General features: G+C 37.9%; 2 protein-coding genes and 1 long non-coding RNA gene across 3 annotated transcripts in view; 1 reads left to right on the top strand and 2 right to left on the bottom strand.

Annotated features, from left to right (window-relative positions):
* Positions 1–8,630: 8,630 nt before the first annotated feature.
* LOC103518756 overlaps positions 8,631–21,644 on the bottom strand; it is a 15,777-nt gene continuing 2,763 nt past the window's right edge. Inside the window, exons 2-3 of the mRNA XM_026830473.1 lie at positions 9,074–9,211; positions 8,631–8,701 (exon numbers count right to left, since the gene is read on the bottom strand). Coding sequence (XP_026686274.1) covers positions 8,631–8,701; positions 9,074–9,211 — 209 coding nt within the window. The remainder of the gene's footprint in view (positions 8,702–9,073; positions 9,212–21,644) is intronic.
* On the top strand, positions 10,384–12,240 carry LOC103518755 (SET domain-containing protein 4). Its single transcript, XM_008483838.3, has one exon. It carries the CDS (start codon positions 10,851–10,853, stop codon positions 12,129–12,131), a length of 1,281 nt encoding a protein of 426 aa, XP_008482060.1. The 5' UTR covers positions 10,384–10,850; the 3' UTR covers positions 12,132–12,240.
* Positions 16,412–21,644, bottom strand: part of LOC113471362 — a 5,738-nt gene continuing 505 nt past the window's right edge. Inside the window, exon 2 of the long non-coding RNA XR_003394093.1 lies at positions 16,412–16,770. This is a non-coding gene — a long non-coding RNA (uncharacterized LOC113471362). The remainder of the gene's footprint in view (positions 16,771–21,644) is intronic.

The raw sequence follows: 21,644 nt of genomic DNA, 5'->3' as shown, positions 1-21,644 counted from the left end.
AGCCGTCTATTGTTTAATTAGAAATGGGACAACAAAATCTAGAAGACCAAAATAGATGGGAGTCTATTTTTTAGCCTTGGAAGATAGTTGCGGGTCCTGCCTTGTACAGCCGCTGGTCCACGCGGTTCGATGGCTTCCCGCCACGGGGGCGGGGATTTTATTTCCTGAACAGCATTAGAGGGTCGTCAGTCTGGGAGAGGTTTTTCGATGACAAAAACTTTTTCAAACAACGAAAGCTGAGAATCTCGAAACGGCTGGTGTTCTCTTATCCTATCGTCCTTCCAGTGGCGTAGCGTGGTCTAAAGTCAAGTGAAGGGCACTAATTTCCATCACCATGCACATTACTACATAAGTCATGCACATGCTTCTTCATAAATATTTAAAGTCAATAGGTATTTAAGGGTATTTGAGTAAATTTTGAGGGTATGGCCGCCATACACGCCCTACATGGACGCTACGCCACTGCGTCCTTCTCTCTTCGCTTTTGGGACGATAAGACCTTTTGGTAGTTACAGTTAGTTCCCTCTATCAAATATCTTCAAAAAAGAAATCAAATCAGAAAATTATTCCCTTTTTTTCCTTCAAACTGTATTTCCAATTTTACGTGCGTCTTCGGAAATAAATTGGATGCATCCTATCGGGATAAAATCCGCCCCGGGCGGGAATCGAACCCGCGACCTAGCGCTTACAAGGCAGACGCGCTACCAACCAAGCTAACTAGGCTCGCTACAGCGTTTTTTGTAAACACACTTTTCAAGGATTTTAATGAAAAATTGAAAACTTTAAAGTTAAATATCTCAGTTTGATGATTTTCATTTATTGCCCTTTTTGCACCCAGCTCCTCAATTGATTCTCTACTAATTTCCACCCAAATAACTCTGCACCAAAGACCAAAGGGAGGTAACAGTAAAGTCCTTTATCATAGAATTCAAGTGTTCAATAACCACAGGAGCTTACAGGAACTCCTAAAATTAAAAAAAAATCTCCTAATAAACATAAGCTTTCTAATACTATTGAAATTGGCAACGTGGATGGCTTTTGGGTTTGCTTTCATGAGGTCTTCTTGTGTGCAAGGCTCATCCAGTTCTAGTTGACTGCAGTTGCATCCTGTCAAATCCCATGTTTAATAAAAACTTCGAAGTGACCCAGTATAACTGACTAATCACCACACACTTAGCAAGATAATCTGCCAGTTGCAATATGCAATGACAGATTACTTTGTATTCATCATTAAATCTGCATACAGAACTGCATCTTAATCCCATTTCTTTGTCCTTGGATAAAATCCATTAGAAGAGGTCGTAAGTCAGAAGTACAAGGTTTTCTTCTTTGTAATGTCGATAGCTCTTGAAATATCGATATCGATCTATTTAATTATCTATTCTGAGTAATGTCACTAATTCATTAATATAAGACCTATCTACTTACTCAATTTAATTACTCAAGTACTTAGAGTTACTTGAAATGCATGTGGATAACGAAATGCAATTGTTTCTCAGCTTTCGTTGTTAAAAAAAAAAAAAATCATTGAAAAACCTCACCCATAATCTAAAAAAAAGGAAAAAAAAATAATTATGATTTATTTTTGGTGAAGCTGAGAGCTTCTTTACAATTTTTGTGGATATCACAGCATTACTTAGAGCCTCCTTTACTATTTCTGACATATCTATAATTTTTCTTTTTACTCTGGTAATGCCGCCACTCGATTTAAGTAGCTACTCAATTGTCCTCACGAGCCTGAGTGCACCCCGAAATCCAAGCACTGAGCCAAAAAAATGTGAAAATTTTGGAATCAACCCATCAACCAAAGTTGATTAATCCAAGAGCTAGATCTAAATCTGGTTTAAATTCTGAGGAATCTTTTTCCCGAGAGATGGCGTTCTCGAGAAAAACATTCCATAACTGTTACTGGACGTCAGTGGTGATTACACCAGGTCATTATCTGAACTGCCTACTGTCCTCAAATAATCCAATCTCGATATTAGATACTAGATAGATATTATCAGAAACTATGGCACCAGTTTCCATCAGATGTCAACTCAAACATTATAGTTTATAGTAGATTAGTAGAATAGGTAATATTAAATCAAACATTAGATTTAGTAGATATTATCAACCAGGAAATACCCAGCGGGAAAACTAAAATTTTAATTGGATCACAAATTTTGTCTTCCGGAAAATTATGACAGTCAGAATCAAGGAAACCGATGGATTATACATAGATTTGCTCTTGAAAATAAGTTTGAATTAGAAATTTAAATGACTATAATTCTGTGTAAAGAGATCAGGGTCTATTAGTACGAAACAATTTTGACGTCACTTCACACTACCCTTTTGAAGCACTTTTCTTTTGGGTCAACAAGAGCAGCAGAAAAGTAATCCGTTAAAATAGGCAGGTACTTGCACGGATCTGATGGTCGTAATCGACATGAGGGTGTAATTATTTTGGTCGATCAAACGCGGGACCTTCTGCTTGGCAAGCAAAGCAGGCCTATTTTGTAGACCAGTAAGACTTAAGAGGTCGTTCAAATTACTATCAATTAGTTTCTAAATGACCGCAGGTTACGTACCTACTACCTACTATGCAAGCAATTTTCAATGGGTCTCATCACAGACAAATTACAGACAAAAGACCAACAATAAGGCAAAACAATCATACCAACAACACAATAATCGCATGTCCATAGATAGTTTATTTTCCTGTAACGAGTTTTCGCGCAAAAAAATCAAATGTGTAGCAAAGAGAGGAACATTAAAATTACCCCTATCCCCTATACCTTGTTAATATTTAGAAACATCAGTAGGTACCTATTGAAAATCAGTTATTAGATATCTGCAGTTGTTAGGTATTAAGTATTATTACACATTAAGTCAAAATGGAAATTGCACTCTGAACATCACAACAAAAGCAGAAAAGGTAACCGAAAAGTTGCATAATTTTTGAAAATCTTACCTTAAAAAATTAAGCTGCTGGGTGTTCCAACGATGAACTCCGGACAAAAACAGCACTAGGATTCGATAGAGCGAAAAAAGTCTCCGTAAAGGTCCTCATAAAAGTTTAAAATTGATTGCGAAATATTTGGATGACTACAAAAATCTCAAGAGCAATCTAGATCGATCAAAGTCGACAACGATTGGTCCTGAATGATTGAAATTCCTGGTTGACGGAAAAAGAGAAAAATTGTAATAAAGTTTACAAAAAAAAGTGGTTGAGTGGAAAAGCTCCTTCAGGAAAATACAAGCTATTCTTTTTTGTCCAAATAACTTTGCACTAAAGACCAGAGTGAAGTTACAGTGAAGTCCTTTATCATGGAATTTAGGTGTTCAATAACCACAGGAGCGCCTAGTTTAGAAATGAAGTCCTGGTACTGCTTAATGTAAATGATGGCAGCGGAATTGATAAGGGCAGACAGTTCTTCCTGGGAAAACTGCTCAACGTTGAAATTGGTGATGTTGATCTGGAAATAGAAAGAAACATGTGATTTAGAATTGAATATGAGAGAAGAGGAAATGAAAAAAAAAAAAATGGTGATGTTGATTTAGAACAGGGATTTAAAACTTCCATGTGTGTGCGGGCCACATGCTACATTGGCAGGTATATCGCGGGCCACATACACAGGGGAGCAGGCCCATATTCAGAATTTTCTTGAGGGATGGGGGGTGGATGCTAAATTTTCGAGTTCAATTAATTAAGGCAATATAAAAATGGTCGACAGCAATGAATTAAGCGCTGATTTCCTCTATCAACTGCGATTATTTTACAGCACAAATTTGTAATCAGAGATCCTCGTTATTCTACAACTTGAGTCGGTGTACAGGAAGTAGGTAACTATAATACCTATTACCTTCTAATAACTCCTAAGGTGAATTACCGATGTAGGTATCAAATTAATAATGCACATTTTAAATACCAGCATACACGATAAAATATGGTTCCAGTTTCGAAACATCTGATCCCTATATTAACCATAATATATATGTAGGTGCTATAGCGAACTCACCTACACAAAACTAAATTATTATTAGGTAGGTATCTATACTTACCTAGGTAGGTACAAAAAAAAGTAAGATAATCAAACATAGGTCCATATTCCCTAGTTTTACCTTTGCTGCAGTTATTGTTAGTTCTTAATTTTTAGGGTCACCTACCCGAATATCGTCCATGTCAAATGAGCTGTCCAGTTATTGTTAGTTCTTAATTTTTAGGGTCACCTACCCCAATATCGTCCATGTCAAATGAGCTGTCCAGTTATTGTTAGTTCTTAATTTTTAGGGTCACCTACCCCAATATCGTCCATGTCAAATGAGCTGTCCAGTTATTGTTAGTTCTTAATTTTTAGGGTCACCTACCCCAATATCGTCCATGTCAAATGAGCTGTCCAGTTATTGTTAGTTCTTAATTTTTAGGGTCACCTACCCCAATATCGTCCATGTCAAATGAGCTGTCCAGTTATTGTTAGTTCTTAATTTTTAGGGTCACCTACCCGAATATCGTCCATGTCAAATGAGCTGTCCAGTTATTGTTAGTTCTTAATTTTTAGGGTCACCTACCCCAATATCGTCCATGTCAAATGAGCTGTCCAGTTATTGTTAGTTCTTAATTTTTAGGGTCACCTACCCCAATATCGTCCATGTCAAATGAGCTGTCCAGTTATTGTTAGTTCTTAATTTTTAGGGTCACCTACCCCAATATCGTCCATGTCAAATGAGCTGTCCAGTTATTGTTAGTTCTTAATTTTTAGGGTCACCTACCCCAATATCGTCCATGTCAAATGAGCTGTCCAGTTATTGTTAGTTCTTAATTTTTAGGGTCACCTACCCCAATATCGTCCATGTCAAATGAGCTGTCCAGTTATTGTTAGTTCTTAATTTTTAGGGTCACCTACCCCAATATCGTCCATGTCAAATGAGCTGTCCAGTTATTGTTAGTTCTTAATTTTTAGGGTCACCTACCCCAATATCGTCCATGTCAAATGAGCTGTCCAGTTATTGTTAGTTCTTAATTTTTAGGGTCACCTACCCCAATATCGTCCATGTCAAATGAGCTGTCCAGTTATTGTTAGTTCTTAATTTTTAGGGTCACCTACCCCAATATCGTCCATGTCAAATGAGCTGTCCAGTTATTGTTAGTTCTTAATTTTTAGGGTCACCTACCCCAATATCGTCCATGTCAAATGAGCTGTCCAGTTATTGTTAGTTCTTAATTTTTAGGGTCACCTACCCCAATATCGTCCATGTCAAATGAGCTGTCCAGTTATTGTTAGTTCTTAATTTTTAGGGTCACCTACCCCAATATCGTCCATGTCAAATGAGCTGTCCAGTTATTGTTAGTTCTTAATTTTTAGGGTCACCTACCCCAATATCGTCCATGTCAAATGAGCTGTCCAGTTATTGTTAGTTCTTAATTTTTAGGGTCACCTACCCCAATATCGTCCATGTCAAATGAGCTGTCCAGTTATTGTTAGTTCTTAATTTTTAGGGTACAATAGATCAGTTGCGCTTACTTGGGTGATGTTTCAAAGTCATAGAGCAGGAAAAATGAGGACCAACGGAATTTTTCTTTTTCTTCTACGACTTCTAGATACCGAGATAAATCGATTTAAAAAATACCGGTAAATCGTGAACTTTGACGTCACGGCATACGCTCCCGTAGGCGATGACGTCATAATTCATGACTCCCGCTTCGTTTGTTTGTGCGCAAGCGTTTCTGCGCATTTAAATAAATACAGGGTGGGACAGTAACAATGTCACTTACTAGGACTGGGCCTCCTTCATTTCCTTATGAATGTTCCACTGGGGAATAAACAGGGTGCCGTTGACGAGCAGTGTCTTCTTACAGTGTTCAACAAATGCGAGTACTGCTTCCTTGACTTTGTTGTTAATTTCCGAGGGGGAGTAAGGTTGAATGGATTGGGAAGTCACTGTAAGGAAATAGTTATCAGATGATGATAATAAAAATAATAATAATATTTATTATCAGATCGAAAACAGGAGAAAGCCAACCGTTCCGAGATAGAACTTTATCTGTTTAGGATAAAGTTCTATCTCGGATGGAAATCGAACCCGCGACCTAGCGCTTACAGGGCAGACGCATTATCCTCCAAGGCTGCCCAAGTGCCCATCCCATTTCGCTGAGATTTTGTTCACCCATCCTGAGGTAGGGTTGAGAAAAGAATGCTAAAATCATGGCCTTTTTTTACTTTCTGTTACCTACAATACATTAAGTATAGGTACATAGGTAGCTTTGGAAAGTAGGTACCTGTTGGAATTAGTCCTAGTTTTCAAATTCGGGAAATGGGTGGAAAGGTCCCCTGCGTTCAAAAAAAGTTTTTATTATTATTATTATTTTATTTATTTATTTATTTATTTTTTTAGAGGTTTGACAGAGGGAACTGTAACTGCTATGGTCTTATCGTTCCAGTTACAGCAGTGAGAAATGGATGGTGAAATTGGGACATCCACTAATTTTCTATAGTTTTCATTCTTCAGTTGCACTAGTTCCAGAAGTGAGAAATGGATAGTGAAATGGACACATCCACCAATTATCTAATTTTTCAGTCTTCAATTACAGCAGTGAGGATTGGATGCTGTAATTGATACCTCCACCGAGACTGAGTTATTATTATTATTATTATTATTATTATTTTACTTACGTTTCCCATCCTGTTCTAAAAGTTGCGCCATTTTCGTCAGAACTTTGAAATCGACGGAGCCCTGAACCACGATGAAAATTGGGAGGAGACATAGAACGCCAAATGTCTTCATGATGGTGTCTCTTGAGTGGGTAGTGCGACTTCGGAATGTATCTGATTGAAAAACTGAATGGAAAAAAGCTGGTAGTTTCTTGATAGGTAAAAGTAGGTAGTAGGTAGCTAGGTAAAAGTAGGTAAAAAGAAATAAAAAAATAATAGATCAGATAATAATGAGAAAAAAATTTAGAATAAGGAAACCAGAAAGAGATATTAAAAAATGACTAAAGTATTTATGGAGATTAGGTCTTAGAACTAAAAAAAGGATAATTTTACTATTTAATTTACGTTAAAAAAAAAAAGGTCCTGAAAATAATAAATGATACCTAATACTTAACCACCTACCAATTAATTAAAAAAAAAAAACTCCGATAGATTAAAAATAAATAATTTTATTCCTTTCTATTATTGCACTTGGAACAAAGAGCCGAGTCCTAAATTTCAGTCCTAGCGAAAAAGCTCTCAAACCACGGTAGGTAACTGATAGGTACCGTCCAATCAATTATTCAGGTCATTTGAGATCCTGGAATGACCTAGGTAGGTATTTAGATTATGTTATAATGTGGAAATAAGAGATGCAGGGGCCTCTTCAGATGGGGGGACATTCCACAAACGACCTCTGAACTCAGGATGGGGGAGGTCAAAGTAGAAACACAATACCGTCACGTCATGTGAGTTCACGGGGAGTCAGAAAGATGTGGTTCAAAGTTTTCCCATATTGGGGGAAACTTGTTTGGGGGCACGGTTAGCCCAGTGGTAATGCGCTCGCTTGCCATGCAGAAGGTCCCGGGTTCGAATCCCACCATCGACAAAAATTTGTACTCGATTTTCGATTGCAAATATTTCAACGGGTTACTTTCTGGTGTTCTCGTGTTGACCCAGCACCTAAACGGGAAGTACTGTGTCTCTTCTCGCCCATCTGATGAGAGGCATACTACGGGATGGGCATGCTACGAAACAGACCACAAGCGTCCAATGTAGCAGTTGTTTCGTTGCTACGAAATAAAAGAAACGGCGGTGGTTGGCATTGGCAGTCTTTCATAACAGAACTAGGTATCTAATGCCGACCGCCAGCCCAGTTAGCTTCGTTGGTAGCGCGTCTGCCTTGTAAGCCCTAGGCCGCGGGTTCGATTCTCGCCCGGGGCGGATTTTATCCCAAACAGATGAGGTTCGTTCTCGGAACAGCTGGCTTTCTCCAGTCCTGTCTTCCTTCTCTCTTCGATTTCGGGACGATAAGACCCTAGCAGTTACAGTTCCCTCTATCAAACCTCTTTGAGGGGAAGGTACTGAAGAGTACGCGGATTTTCAACTGTAACCTGTAACCATTGTAACCCAACAGTCCGGATGCCAGGATTCATATTACCATCCTTACTGTATCGCACGATCGCATATACCTAGCAGGTCGCTTTTTTAAATAGGTTTGATACAGGGAACTGTAACTGCTAAGGTTTTATCGTCCCGAAATCGAAGAGAGAAGGAAGACAGGACTGGAGAAAGCCAGCTGTTCCGAGAACGAACCTCATCTGTTTGGGATAAAATCCGCCCCGGGCGAGAATCGAACCCGCGGCCTAGGGCTTACAAGGCAGACGCGCTACCAACGAAGCTAACTGGGCTGGCGGTCGGCATTAGATACCTAGTTCTGTTATGAAAGACTGCCAATGCCAACTAATACTGATACGAAATAATGAGGTTGAAAAAATGTATGCAAGGTCTTGATTGGATAACAAAAGGCCAGTGTGTTGTGGCTTAAAATTAAAACTTCCGCTATGTTTGCCTGCAGTTAGAATACCTATTTACCTATACATAAAACCTATATTACCTACCTATTTATTAGAATACCTATGTAGAGGACATGGAGTAGATAAGAGAAGATATTATGTATTACTCACAGGGATCCTTGAAATACTTCCGCTTCTTCTGCTGTATGTTTGTCTCCACCAGGAATAGACCACCTGTAAAAATAGAAATAAAATGAACATATAAGTACATAAAAATAGCATATACCTAAGTAAAATAAATAAATGCCGTTTCTTTGTGTTATCGTATCACAACTTTGGTGCTCACTGCAGTATAGTACTTGGGATTTTCCAAATATCTCAAAAATCCAGCACTTAGTGTTTGCTATGCGCATGCTGACACCGGTCGCTATGGGCATTAATATTACATAGCTACTCTTTTTCCTCACGAGGCTAAGTGCAACAGACAGTCACGGAATCAATCATTTGCATTATGCAAATTTTTTGACCCCGCCGGGAGTCGAATCCGGGTCTCCCGCGTGCAAGGCAAGCGCAGTGACCACTACACCATGGAAGCTATATTATTACCTGAGATTAGCAGTGCGAAAATGCTGGCGATGGCCACTCCGAAGGACCAGCCGAAAAAGTTATTGGCATGTCCCGGCATCCAATTGCCGCGATTGCCGAACAAGGCGAAGATAACTACGGCAAGAGCCGCGGAGATACCTGCGGCACAAACAGAATGGATTAGTCAATTTAGTCCCGAGGATGCCATCATGAGATGCTGGAACAAGTTGACTCCTTTGCACCAATAAAGTTGTGCTTTTAGTCGAGTGAAGACTTATTTTATTTCTAGTATAGGTTAGTCGGTTAGTGAATGGGGGTTCAATCACCACATTTGGTGAAACATATAGAATTTGGTGACAAGAGGAAAGAAAAAAACCTTAGGTTCTTACTCACTTATGTATCACGAGACTGAGTTCATCTCGGATTTCATACAGAATTTAAAAAAAACTGCGACTGCCGGGTATTGAACCCTGGACCTCCAGCACAAAGTGAAAGCCTGTAATGATACTAGGTAATCCTTTTTGCCAAATTTTATCAAAACTGGATCGACTGTGTGAGAGGTGTCGAGATACAAACAAAAAGTAATGCAATATTGGAATTCTCACACTGGTTCTTCTGCCTTTGTTTGTTCAAGAAATTATAACTAGTAGTTCTGTGAACTGTACACCTCACTCAGACTCTTTTGTCCCAGCTGAGACGACTGTACGTATGAATGTATAAAATCGGCCCCGCTCAGTTCTGGGGCCCCAAATTTCAAAGATCGACGTGCCTTGATCTCATAAACTCAATGTACCACATTTCGGACCAGACAATTGCGAGTTATAGCGGAACAAATATCCAAAATTTCAAACCAAATGTAAAACTCTCGAGTTTAAACGTAGACCTCACTTTGTATGATAGAACCAACACAACTTGATGATAATAGAAATACCTAAGTGATTCATTCATAGAAAATCATGAACAACAGGTTGCTGTGACCAGTGAACGGAGGATTTCCAATCTATTTTTCTATAGGGCGTTATTTAGGTTTAGATTTTACCTGTCATTAACACAGCGAAAAGTCCACTTTGAGGTGATTACAAAGGTGTTCCAAAAACACCACACTGTTTAATTAAACAATTAAAATTAATTTAAATAAAATAAATTAGGTAATTAATTTTTGTTGTTTTTGAACTTTTTGATTTTTGTTTACAACTGGATTTTACTGGAATCCGGAAAATCCGGAAATGTCCGGAGTCCGGATTTATCACGGAGGTGGTAATGAGACGATTTTCACGCGAGTTGTAAAAAGTGAAGCCACAGTGGCGCGAAAATTTGAAATTGTTGATTTTTAAGATTTCATATTTCAAGAAAAGTGGAGTATGTTTTTTTCTGGTTTTCTTTCAAATTGTGACTTACCACCTTACCAGTGTGGTCTTGACTAGTTCTGAACATTCCTTATCATAACTTCATTCTAGCTACGAGATGATGTCAAAGGTCCAACAAAGAACACACCATAGAAGTCAAATACGACACGTTCAGTTGTTACAATGCATTCATACCAAAGAACAAAAAGTTGATTGGTAAGTAATTGAAGATCTTTTGATAAGTGACAATCCAATGTCGATAAATATTGGAAGAAGGGTAAAAGATGAGTCAGGTGATGTGTGTAGTTGGTTTAAAAGCTAATCTCTGTGATACAACCATTGTATCTACCTTTTTAGGTGGTAAAGTAGTTCCTTTATCATTGAACTTGGTTGGAGAATAATTCCTATCCTGTAGGTATTCAAGTGTATTTATTGGAAAACTGTCACACAATATGGGGAGGACTGGGAGGAAAAGAAAGTCTAAGAAACTATCGGGAGAAGATGGTCTGTATAAGGTGGTGCGAGATACAGAAACCATTGAGTTGATGCAATGGCTAACAAGGAATGGATGGAAAAAGGAAGTTACATTGTATCCAACAGAATTCTCTACCACTGGGAGGGGACTCATGACCAAAACAGCTCTGAAGAAAGGAGATATCCTTGTGAAAATTCCATTTCATCTACTAATCACAGCACACACCGTATGCAAGTCTGAAATCTATGACTATTTGGATAAAAACGTCAAGTATGATGGGCATGAAATATTGGCGTTCTATTTAGTGTGGGAGAGACATTTGAACAAAGATTCATTCTGGTATCCTTACATCAACACATTGCCACAGCAGCTATCAACTCCACTGTTCTGGTCTAAAGAACCAGTCAATCTTCCGAAATTCATCTCGGAAGAAATTGAAGGATCCAGGAATAGCATGAAAGAAAGTCATAATCATTTTTTAAATCACATTGTGTGTAAACAGAAAGTGTGTGATCATTGTAAACTAGCTCTTGATGAAATTTTTAATGAAAAGGATTTTATCTGGGCTTGGTGTATTGTTAATACCCGTGCAATTTACATTCCTCCGGAGAAAGATTTGCACAACATTTCCAATAGTTTAGCATTAGCACCATTCCTGGATTTGTTTAACCATGTTCCTAGTGCCCAAGTTGAGGCAATGTTAATACCGACTGAAAATTCATACCAAGTCAAAACACTAGTACCTGTATCAAAATATGACCAAGTTTTCATAGAGTATGGAGCACATTCCAATTTGAAACTTCTAATAGACTACGGCTTCACAGTACCAAATAATCAACATGACGCAATTGCTTTAAGTTTGGACGACATCTATGAGGTGATTAAACAGGTGGCCCAAGTCTCTCGTGTAAATATGTCTCAAGAAAAATATAAATTCCTAAAGCAGCACAATTTAATGAAGAAACCATGTCTAACAAGAGAAGGACTGTGTTGGAAAGCAATGTCAATTGTATTTATTCTTACAAGTGAAATTACAAACATCAAATTGTTGGAATCTAAAGTTTATTCATCTTTGTACACACCTGATGAAATCAATGCAATCAACACTGTAGGTGCAATACTTGTGCAGAACAAAATTGATGAATTTAAAAAGCATGTGGCTTTATTTGTTCCAACTGAAGATGATCAAAATGCTGTTCTTGCCTATTTGAAAGAATGTCTTGACCTACTCAGTGAATGCTTAGAAAAATGCAAGTGATAAAGAAGTCTGTTAAAAAAGAACCAAGTTATTTTATTTTTCTTTGATTAATTGAATTTATGTAGTGAAAATAGTTATAATACAAAAAAAGAAGAAAGAAATCCACCATTTTTACAAACAGTACTGGGAGAAAATTATTACAACAAAGATAAACAAGAAAATAAAGCATGTATGTTCATTAATTTTCTTTGTGAAAAAAATATATATGTCAATGTGCGGTTGCATGTGTTGGACTCCACCGTAGATAAAAAAAAGTCATCTAAGTTAATAATAATAAAGTCATCTAAGTTAATACCTACCTACCAACCTACGTACACTTTCCTACTGAACTGATAATTTTACATAGCTTGATAAAATAATCAAAGTAAATGATCTACGTACCTACCTACCTATACGTTGTACTTATCTAATTATCTAATAACATTACAAGTCTTTGTTGCGAAAAAAAAAAAAAAAAACATGTAAGAGCGTGAGAACCAATAAATAGATAAACTGCACACGCATGCATGTCATTTCCTGTAAACATACAGGGTATATATAAAGTATTTTCCAATAAATATTGACAAACAGGGTGGTCATAAAGTCTGTTCCAGGGGCGGGTTTCTCAAGAACCCCTTGGAATAAACAAAAAAATATTCCAGCCAACAGCCCTGGAAAAGACTTTATAAACACCCTGTATAAAATAGATGTAAAGTACAGATAGGTATAGGTAATTCATAATAATATAATAAGGGTGGGGTGGTATTTAGGAACAGGGATAGGCTCGGCTCGGCTCGGCTAGGCTTGAAAAAAAAATCCTAGCTCAACCCGAAACTTGCTTACGTTACCACTTCAATGCCAAACTGTACAAGTACTAGGCCTCGCAAGCCTAGCCTATCCTCGCCCATAACCACCACCCTCAGCTAGCCAGAGGTTTTCAATAGCTGAAAATTGCAATCAAGGCCATCTTGCCTCTGGTGACTGATAGTTATAGCTGGTAGTCATTAGCAGAGACCGGCAGAGTATGGCACTTATTGTGTCAAAATATGGCACTAAAAAACATGGCAACATGGCACTTATTTTGGGAAAATAATAAAGTAGGTATAGCATTTATTTCATTTTTCAAAACATGGCAAAATAAACCATTTTTTAAAGAATCAGAGGCAACTGTTTTACCTTAAGGAATTGGTATTAGAACGCCAAATAAAAATTGAATTTCCAACCTTTCAAATTTCGTTTTTGTTTTTCCCCTAAAAATTCTTGAAATATTGCAAAATAAGCCTTTTTATACTTTTTATGGCATTTTCCCAGAATTTGGTAAAATATAGCAAAATAGCATGGCGCCATGGAAATATGGTATTTGCGGGTCTCTGTCATTAGTCAGTGTGGCTACGCCAATATAAGTAAATGACTCTGGGCTCTCCTAGAATGTTAGGAATTACATGGGTAGGTGCAGTGATGAGAATAAGCGCATTGATGAAATGATGAAGCATGTTGCATTGATGTACATGAGAAATGAAATGATAAAGTAGGTATGTCTTAATGAACTAATGAGAGAAACCTACATCAAGCGTGCCGGGAGGCGCGCAAACGTCTAGAGGTCGAAAGGCCGCCGGGCGCCCAGCGTATATTAACACAAATAGAGTTTCAAGGTTCATAAAAACATATCAAAAAGATTTTTCAATAGAAGTTTGATAGAGGGAACTGTAAGAACGGAGGTCTTATCGTTCCGAAAGCGAAGGAGGACATCAGGATCTAGGAGAAAGCCAGCCGTTCGGAGAACTTTATCTGTTTAGAATAAAGCCCGCCGCGGACGGGAATCGAACTCGCGACTTAGCGCTTACAAAGCAGGAGCTAAAGTCCGCCGTATATTGTTTAATAGAGTTTCGAAGCGAGAAGAACATCAAATGCAAGTATTCGAAAACAAAGTGTACAGAACAATATTTGGACCCTACTTTGACCATCAGACCCAGTCATGGAAAAGGAGACACAACAGCGACATCCACGCCCTATCCAAACAACCAAATATAGTAGCCACCATGAACACTAACAGACTACGATGGCTTGGTCACCTGATGAGAATAGACAAAAACAGAGCCGTGTGGAAGATCTTCACCAACAAACCACATCAAGGCAAACGTTTACCAGGAAGACCACGTAGCTGCTGGATCAACGAGATGAAGAGACTATGCAACAGATGGGGGCTGAACGACTGGGAGGAGTTGACACAACATAGAGTTCTTTGGAGGCAAGCAGTCTGGTCGGCACGGGATTCACATATCCCTAATACGTCATCGGAGTGAGTGTGAGTGAGTTTCACAGGTTTGGTTTTGCAGCCCACTATGCTACAAGTCGCGTGCAGTGTGAGACAGGCCTTCTTGACCTCAGGTTAAACATGGGAACCTTCTGGTAGTAATAGTTCGGCGCTACCATTGTTCAGTAGAGTGAAAGAATAGAATACATCTCATTACTCATTGCTAATGGAGGATAGCCCATGTCCCACATTTGTTATCAATGTGTTACCAGTATTAGAGTCTTCAGGGCCGTATCCAGGCTTTCATCGACGGGGGGGTTGGGGGGGCAAAAGTCCAAAGGGTGATGTACCGGGATATCCAAATTTTCGAGTCCACCCCACAGTAAAGGAGCATAGATTGGGCCTGAGTCACATCAAATGTCCCGAGCAAAGCTCCCTCGCAGGCAAAGCATTAATGTGTTTGTGCGCAGTTCTTTCTGCTCCTCCGCTAGCGCGCTTGCATTAGATCGGAGTACACAAATCAGAGATCAGACTTGCAAAGTTGCAAGTTTGCAAATCTTGCACTTCATAGGGCAGTGGAGCAATGAACTTGCGCAGACCAATATGGCGGACTGGAGTGCTGATAAGGTAGACATGCAACCTCTGTGGCCGAGTAGGCTTGCACGTCGGAGTTCTCGCGTTCGATTCCCTCAGTAACGACCAGTGTCTCCAGACTTAGTGATTTCTCACTAAATTTAGTGAATTCTTGGCAAATCTAGTGATTTCTTTTCCTCGAATCTAGTGATTTTTTTAAAATTTGGAGTGGAGACCCTGGGAACGACTGTAGATCGCTTTATCTAGAAATCACTACCATGAAAAGTTTTTTTTTATATAGAAGAAACTGTAACTGCTAAAAGTCTTATCGTCCCAAAAGCGAAAAGAGAAGGAAGACAGGATAGAGCAAAGCCAGCCGTTCCGAGAACGAACATTTAGGACTTTAAGATATAATCCGCTGCAGGCGTTAATCGTACCCGCGACACTATCACTACCATCACGAAAGAAAAAAAGAGAGAGAGAGATGAGTTTTTTTTTTATATTTATTTATTTCAAAGACCAAAAATTCCCTATTTTGGTAATTCATTTAAAAACTTGGAACTCCTCTTCGCCAGAACAGAACAACCTACCTAGGTACCTACAAGATAATAATAATAATAATTAATAATAATAGGAGAAATGAGGAAGAAGTCAGAAGATAAAATGGCACAATAAATTGTATGAACGCCTGGTATCTATTTAGATATGCAAAACGCCATGCACAAAACATTCTAACTTTTGCCACTACAAGGTTCTTTCAACAAGAACCTAAAATCAACTTCTTTTTTCCCTAAAAATATAATTGAGGAGCTGGATGCAAAAAGGGAAATACTTGTGAATTTTTTGCCCTTTTTGCGTAAAACGGTTTTTTTAGTAGAACGTGGTGCGCTCTATCTTCCAGCGTGTGAACTGCAGTGATAACTTTTTTTTTCGATGAGTTACAGCGTTTTTTTTTTTTTTTTTTAAGAGGTTTGACAGAGGGAACTGTAGCTGTATCTTATCGTCCCGAAATCGAAGAGAGAAGGAAGACAGGATGATTTATAAATTTTTTTTTTGATGAATTTAAATGTTTTTTTTTTTTTTTTTTTAAGAGGTTTGACAGAGGGAACTGTAGCTGTATCTTATCGTCCCGAAATCGAAGAGAGAAGGAAGACAGGATAGGAGAAAGACAGCCGTTCCGAGAACGAACATTATGCCATCAGGATAAAATCCGCCCCGGGCGGGAATCGAACCCGCGGCCTGGCGCTTACAAGGCAGACGCGCTACCAACCAAGCTAACTAGGATTTTAATGAAAACACTTTTCAAAGATTTTAATGAAAAATTGAATACTTTAAAGTTAAATATCTCAGTTTGATGATTTTCATTTATTGCCCTTTTTGCACCCAGCTCCTCAATTGATTCTCTACTAATTTCCCAATAGATCTACAGAGGTCGCAGTGTTAATTGCATACTCTCTTGGGAGAGGAGCAACCAGTCCCATAATAGAATAGAATTTCCACCCAAATAACTCTGCACCAAAGGCCAAAGGGAGGTAACAGTAAAGTCCTTTATCATAGAATTCAGGTGTTCAATAACCACAGGAGCTTAGAGGAGCTCCTAAAATTAAAAAAAAAAATCTCCTAATAAACATAAACTTTCTAATACTATTGTGGAATTCACCTTGAACAAGCTATTCTTTTTTGTCCAAATAACTCTGCACTAAAGACCAAAGAGAAGTTACAGTGAAGTCCTTTATCATGGAATTTAGGTGTTCTAAAACCACTGTGGAGCTCCTAGTTATAAATAAACTCCTAATAAACATAAACTTTCTATTACCTACTATTGGAATTCATCTTGAACAAGCTATTCTTTTTTGTCCAAATAACTCTGCACTAAAGACCAAAGAGAAGTTACAGTGAAGTCCTTTATCATGGAATTTAGGTGTTCTAAAACCACTGTGGAGCTCCTAGTTATAAATAAAGTCCTAATAAACATAAACTTTCTATTACCTACTATTGGAATTCATTCACCTTGAACAAGCTATTCTTTTTTTGTCCAAATAACTCTGCACTAAAGACCAAAGAGAAGTTACAGTGAAGTCCTTTATCATGGAATTTAGGTGTTCTAAAACCACTGTGGAGCTCCTAGTTATAAATAAACTCCTAATAAACATAAACTTTCTAATACTATTGGAATTCATTCACCTTGAACAAGCTATTCTTTTTTGTCCAAATAACTTTGCACTAAAGACCAAAGAGAAGTTACAGTGAAGTCCTTTATCATGGAATTTAGGTGTTCTAAAACCACTGTGGAGCTCCTAGTTATAAATAAAGTCCTAATAAACATAAACTTTTTATTACTATAGGAATTCATATACCGTGAACAAGCTATTCTTTTTTGTCCAAATAACTCTGCACTAAAGACCAGAGAGAAGTTACAGTGAAGTCCTTTATCATGGAATTCAGGTGTTCAATAACAACTGTGGAGCTCCTAGTTATAAATAAAGTCCTAATAAACATAAACTTTCTATTACCTACTATAGGAATTCATATACCTCTTGAACAAGCTATTCTTTTTTGTCCAAATAACTTTGCACTAAAGACCAAAGAGAAGTTACAGTGAAGTCCTTTATCATGGAATTTAGGTGTTCAATAACCACTGTGGAGCTCCTAGTTATAAATAAACTCCTAATAAACATAAACTTTCTATTACTATAGGAATTCACCTTGAACAAGCTATTCTTTTTTGTCCAAATAACTTTGCACTAAAGACCAAAGAGAAGTTACAGTGAAGTCCTTTATCATGGAATTTAGGTGTTCTAAAACCACTGTGGAGCTCCTAGTTATAAATAAAGTCCTAATAAACATAAACTTTCTAATACTATTAGAATTCAACTTGAACAAGCTATTCTTTTTTGTCCAAATAACTCTGCACTAAAGACCAGAGAGAAGTTACAGTGAAGTCCTTTATCATGGAATTCAGGTGTTCAATAACAACAGGAGCGCCTAGTTTAGAAATGAAGTCCTGGTATTGTTTAATGTAAATGATGGCAGCGGAATTGATAAGGGCAGACAGTTCTTCCTGGGAAAATTGCTCGACGTTGAAATTAGTGATGTTGATCTGGAAATAGAAAGAAACACGTGATTTAGAATAGACTATGAGAGAAGAGGAAATGAAAAAAAAAATGGTGATGTTGATTTAGAACAGGGATTTCCAACTTCCATGTGTATGCGGGCCACATGCTACATTGGCAGGTATATCGCGGGCCACATAAACAGGGGAGCAGGCCGATATTCAGAATTTTCTTGAGGGGATGGGGGGTGGATGCTAAATTTTCGAGTTCAATTAATTAAGGCAAAAAAAGTCAACAGCAATGAATTAAGCGCTGATTTCCTCTATCAACTGCGATTATTTTACAGCACAAATTTGTAATCAGAGATCCCCATTATTCTGCAACTTGAGTCGGTGTACAGGAAGTAGGTAACTATACCTATTACCTTCTAATAGCTCTAAGGTCAATTACCGATGTAGGTATCAAATTAATAATGCACATTTTTAAATACCAGCATACACGATAAAATATGGATCCCGTTTCGAAACATCTGATCCCTATATTAACCATAATATATATGTAGGTGCTATAGCGAACTCACCTACACAAAACTAAAACCTAATCCAACGTTTTCAATGTAGCTCCAATCTATAACCTCGGGACCCTGCCTGTCCTGACCTTGGAACTGTGGCAGTGACCTCCGCATTCGGCGAAGACCTTAACTTTTTCGTTTCTTTGATAACAAAAAACATCAACAAGTAAGTGGAGAACTGGGTATTTTTTATCGCAGAAATAACTAGGAAGTAGTAGGAACTATGTAATGTAAATCCATGAAAAAATGTAGGCTACCAGGTTTTTTTTTTCTACCAGCTATAAAGCTAGCTATCTCTGTATTAATAATGCATAACCCAATCAAAACCAGTGTAAAAAAAAGGTCTCAAGATTTAGTTTCCTATTTGTGCTGCTAAAGATAATCGGAAGGTCATTTTACCTTCAGAAATAGTGACCTAATAGAGATATGAAAGAGGTAGAATGACAGGAAAAATGTAGAATTATTATTTATTGATCTAAAGGAAACGACTAAAAAATTATGAAATCCACAAAATGACACCAAACAAATAGGTTGTAAGAGACAAGATAGTGAAATAATTGAAGAGTTGGTATGGGATATGCTAGTAACCTCAGTACCTTTAGGACACTTTAAATGTCCAGAAAGAATTACTGATAGTGGATAATTGGAATATGTTAAGATATGAGTATTGTATTGTGGCGCTCACAACAACACTCAACACAAATATAATCTTACATAGAAAACGCAGGTTCTCGTTTCTCCATAATTTCCATCTCTGAAGTATATAACACTTCCAAATTCTTGGCCAGCACCTGAGAGCTATGTCTAACTGATGAGTTCAAATAAGAACGAAACGCGTCTTAGGCTGCTCTCAGGTGTTGGCTAAATTATAGAAGAAACTGTAACTGCTAAAAGTCTTATCGTCCCAAAAGCGAAAAGAGAAGGAAGACAGGATAGATCAAAGCCAGCCGTTCCGAGAACGAACATTCAGAACTTTAGGATATAATCCGCTGCAGGCGTTAATCGTACCCGCGACACTATCACTACCATCATGAAAGAAAGAAAAGAGAGAGAGAGAGAGATGAGTTTTTTTTATATTTATTTACTAGCTGAATTCCGTCGCTTCGCTCCGGAATCCCGCTAGTTCATCCCGAGGCATGGCCAAACTTGTGGAAAAGGCATGGCCGAACTTGTAGTTATCAAACTAAAAACATAAACGAAACTCAAATATTAGGCGAGCGAGGAAAAGTTTTCTATCCCGCAGTCTCTGCACTCTGTGTATTTCTTATGGAGATTTCAGCGATCAAAAATTGATCATATCTCAGGATCGGTGTAGATTTTCGCAAAATCCTTTCTTATTGCACACCTAGACCATAAAAAGAATATTCCTACCAAATTTCAGCTTTCTAGGTGGTGTGGTTCTCGAGATAGAGCGATCAGTGTGTGAAATGTGAAATGTGAACTGTGAATGAGTGAATGGATCTTGTTCTTATAATATAAGACTAGCTGAATTCCGTCGCTTCGCTCCGGAAGCCCGCTAGTTCATCCCGAGGCATGGCCAAACTTCTGGAAAAGGCATGGCCGAACTTGTATTTATCAAACTAAAAACATAAACGAAACTCAAAAAGTTGGTCGAGAGCGGAACATTTCTCTCCCGCAGTCTCTGCACTCTGTGTATTTCTTATGGAGATTTCAGCGATCAAAAATTGATCATATCTCAGGATCGGTTTAGATTTTGGCAAAATCCTTTCTTATTGCACACCTGGACCATAAAAGGAATATTCCTACCAAATTTCAACTTTCTAGGTGTTGTGGTTCTAGAGATAGAGCGATCAGTGTGTGAAATGTGAAATGTGAATGAGTGAATGGATCTCGTTCTTATAATATAAGATATCTTATATTATAAGAACGAGATCCATTCACAGTTCACAGTTCACATTTCACATTTCATAGTTCACACACTGATCGCTCTATCTCAAGAACCACAACACCTAGAAAGCTGAAATTTGGTAGGAATATTCCTTTTATGGTCTAGGTGTGCAATAAGAAAGGATTTTGCGAAAATCTAAACCGATCCTGAGATATGATCAATTTCTGATCGCTAAAATCACCATAAGAAATACACAGAGTGCAGAGACTGAGGGAGAGAAAACTTTTCCTCGCTCGCCTAATATTGAGTTTCGTTTATGTTTTTAGTTTGATAAAAATACAAGTTCGGCCATGCCTTTTCCACAAGCTTGGCCATGCCTCGGGATGAACTAGCGGGATTCCGGAGCGAAGCGACGGAATTCAGCTAGTAAATCTTATATTATAAGAACGAGAACTCATTCACAGGACACACCTCACCTTGCCCAATTTAGCGTGTTGGGTCAGACACGAGAGACACCAGAAAGGTAACCGGTTGTAGAATATTTGTAATCGCCAAATATAAGTGCCACTTTTTTTTCGAGTTATTGGGCCTTCTCGCATCTGCCCATGGCAGTAAGCGCGTTACGCACTGGGCTAACCGTTGGCGGTTGATCATGTATTTATTATTATTATTATTATTTTTTTTTTCCTTTTTTTCATTTCTTTTATGAACAGTTAATGCAATTTACTTGCATTCTTTGTTTAATGCAGCGGAACCGTTTATTGTCATCAGATTGACTCTTATTCTCAGGCCGGGGCTTGGCTCGGGTATTAGTCGTCTGATACCGGATTTAATAACCAGTGTTCTCTTTCTTTCACTTCATTTTCAACTTGCTTATTTCATCATATTATTGACTGTTGTTTCATCGTTTGGGACCCCCTTTTTTAACAGTTTAACTCTTATTTCATCAGGTATTTTGACTGATAATTTCATTAATTGTCTCCTTATTTCATCAATAATTAAACTTCTTATTCGCCCATCATATTTTGACCTGTAAATTTCATGTAATTGTCTCTTATTTCATCAATAACTTAACTCTTATTACATCATATTTTGACTGTTGCTTTCAGTCGTTTGACTCTTTTTATCATTAGTTTTTACATCTGTCGTTTCATCACTATTTTTGACTGGCTTATTTGCACTAATTGTCTCCTGTAGAGTTTGATCATTTGTTCTAATTCTCCAGCGTGACCGT

Source organism: Diaphorina citri, unplaced genomic scaffold (assembly GCF_000475195.1).
Source record: "Diaphorina citri unplaced genomic scaffold, Diaci psyllid genome assembly version 1.1 scaffold2345, whole genome shotgun sequence".
NCBI classification, from domain to species: Eukaryota; Metazoa; Arthropoda; class Insecta; order Hemiptera; family Psyllidae; genus Diaphorina; species Diaphorina citri.
This window is presented reverse-complemented; position numbering and strand designations above follow the sequence as displayed.

What these genes read in the sequence shown, in the direction of transcription:
- LOC103518755 (XM_008483838.3), top strand. Translation starts at nt 10,851, where the DNA reads ATGGGGAGGACTGGGAGGAAAAGAAAGTCTAAGAAACTATCGGGAGAA.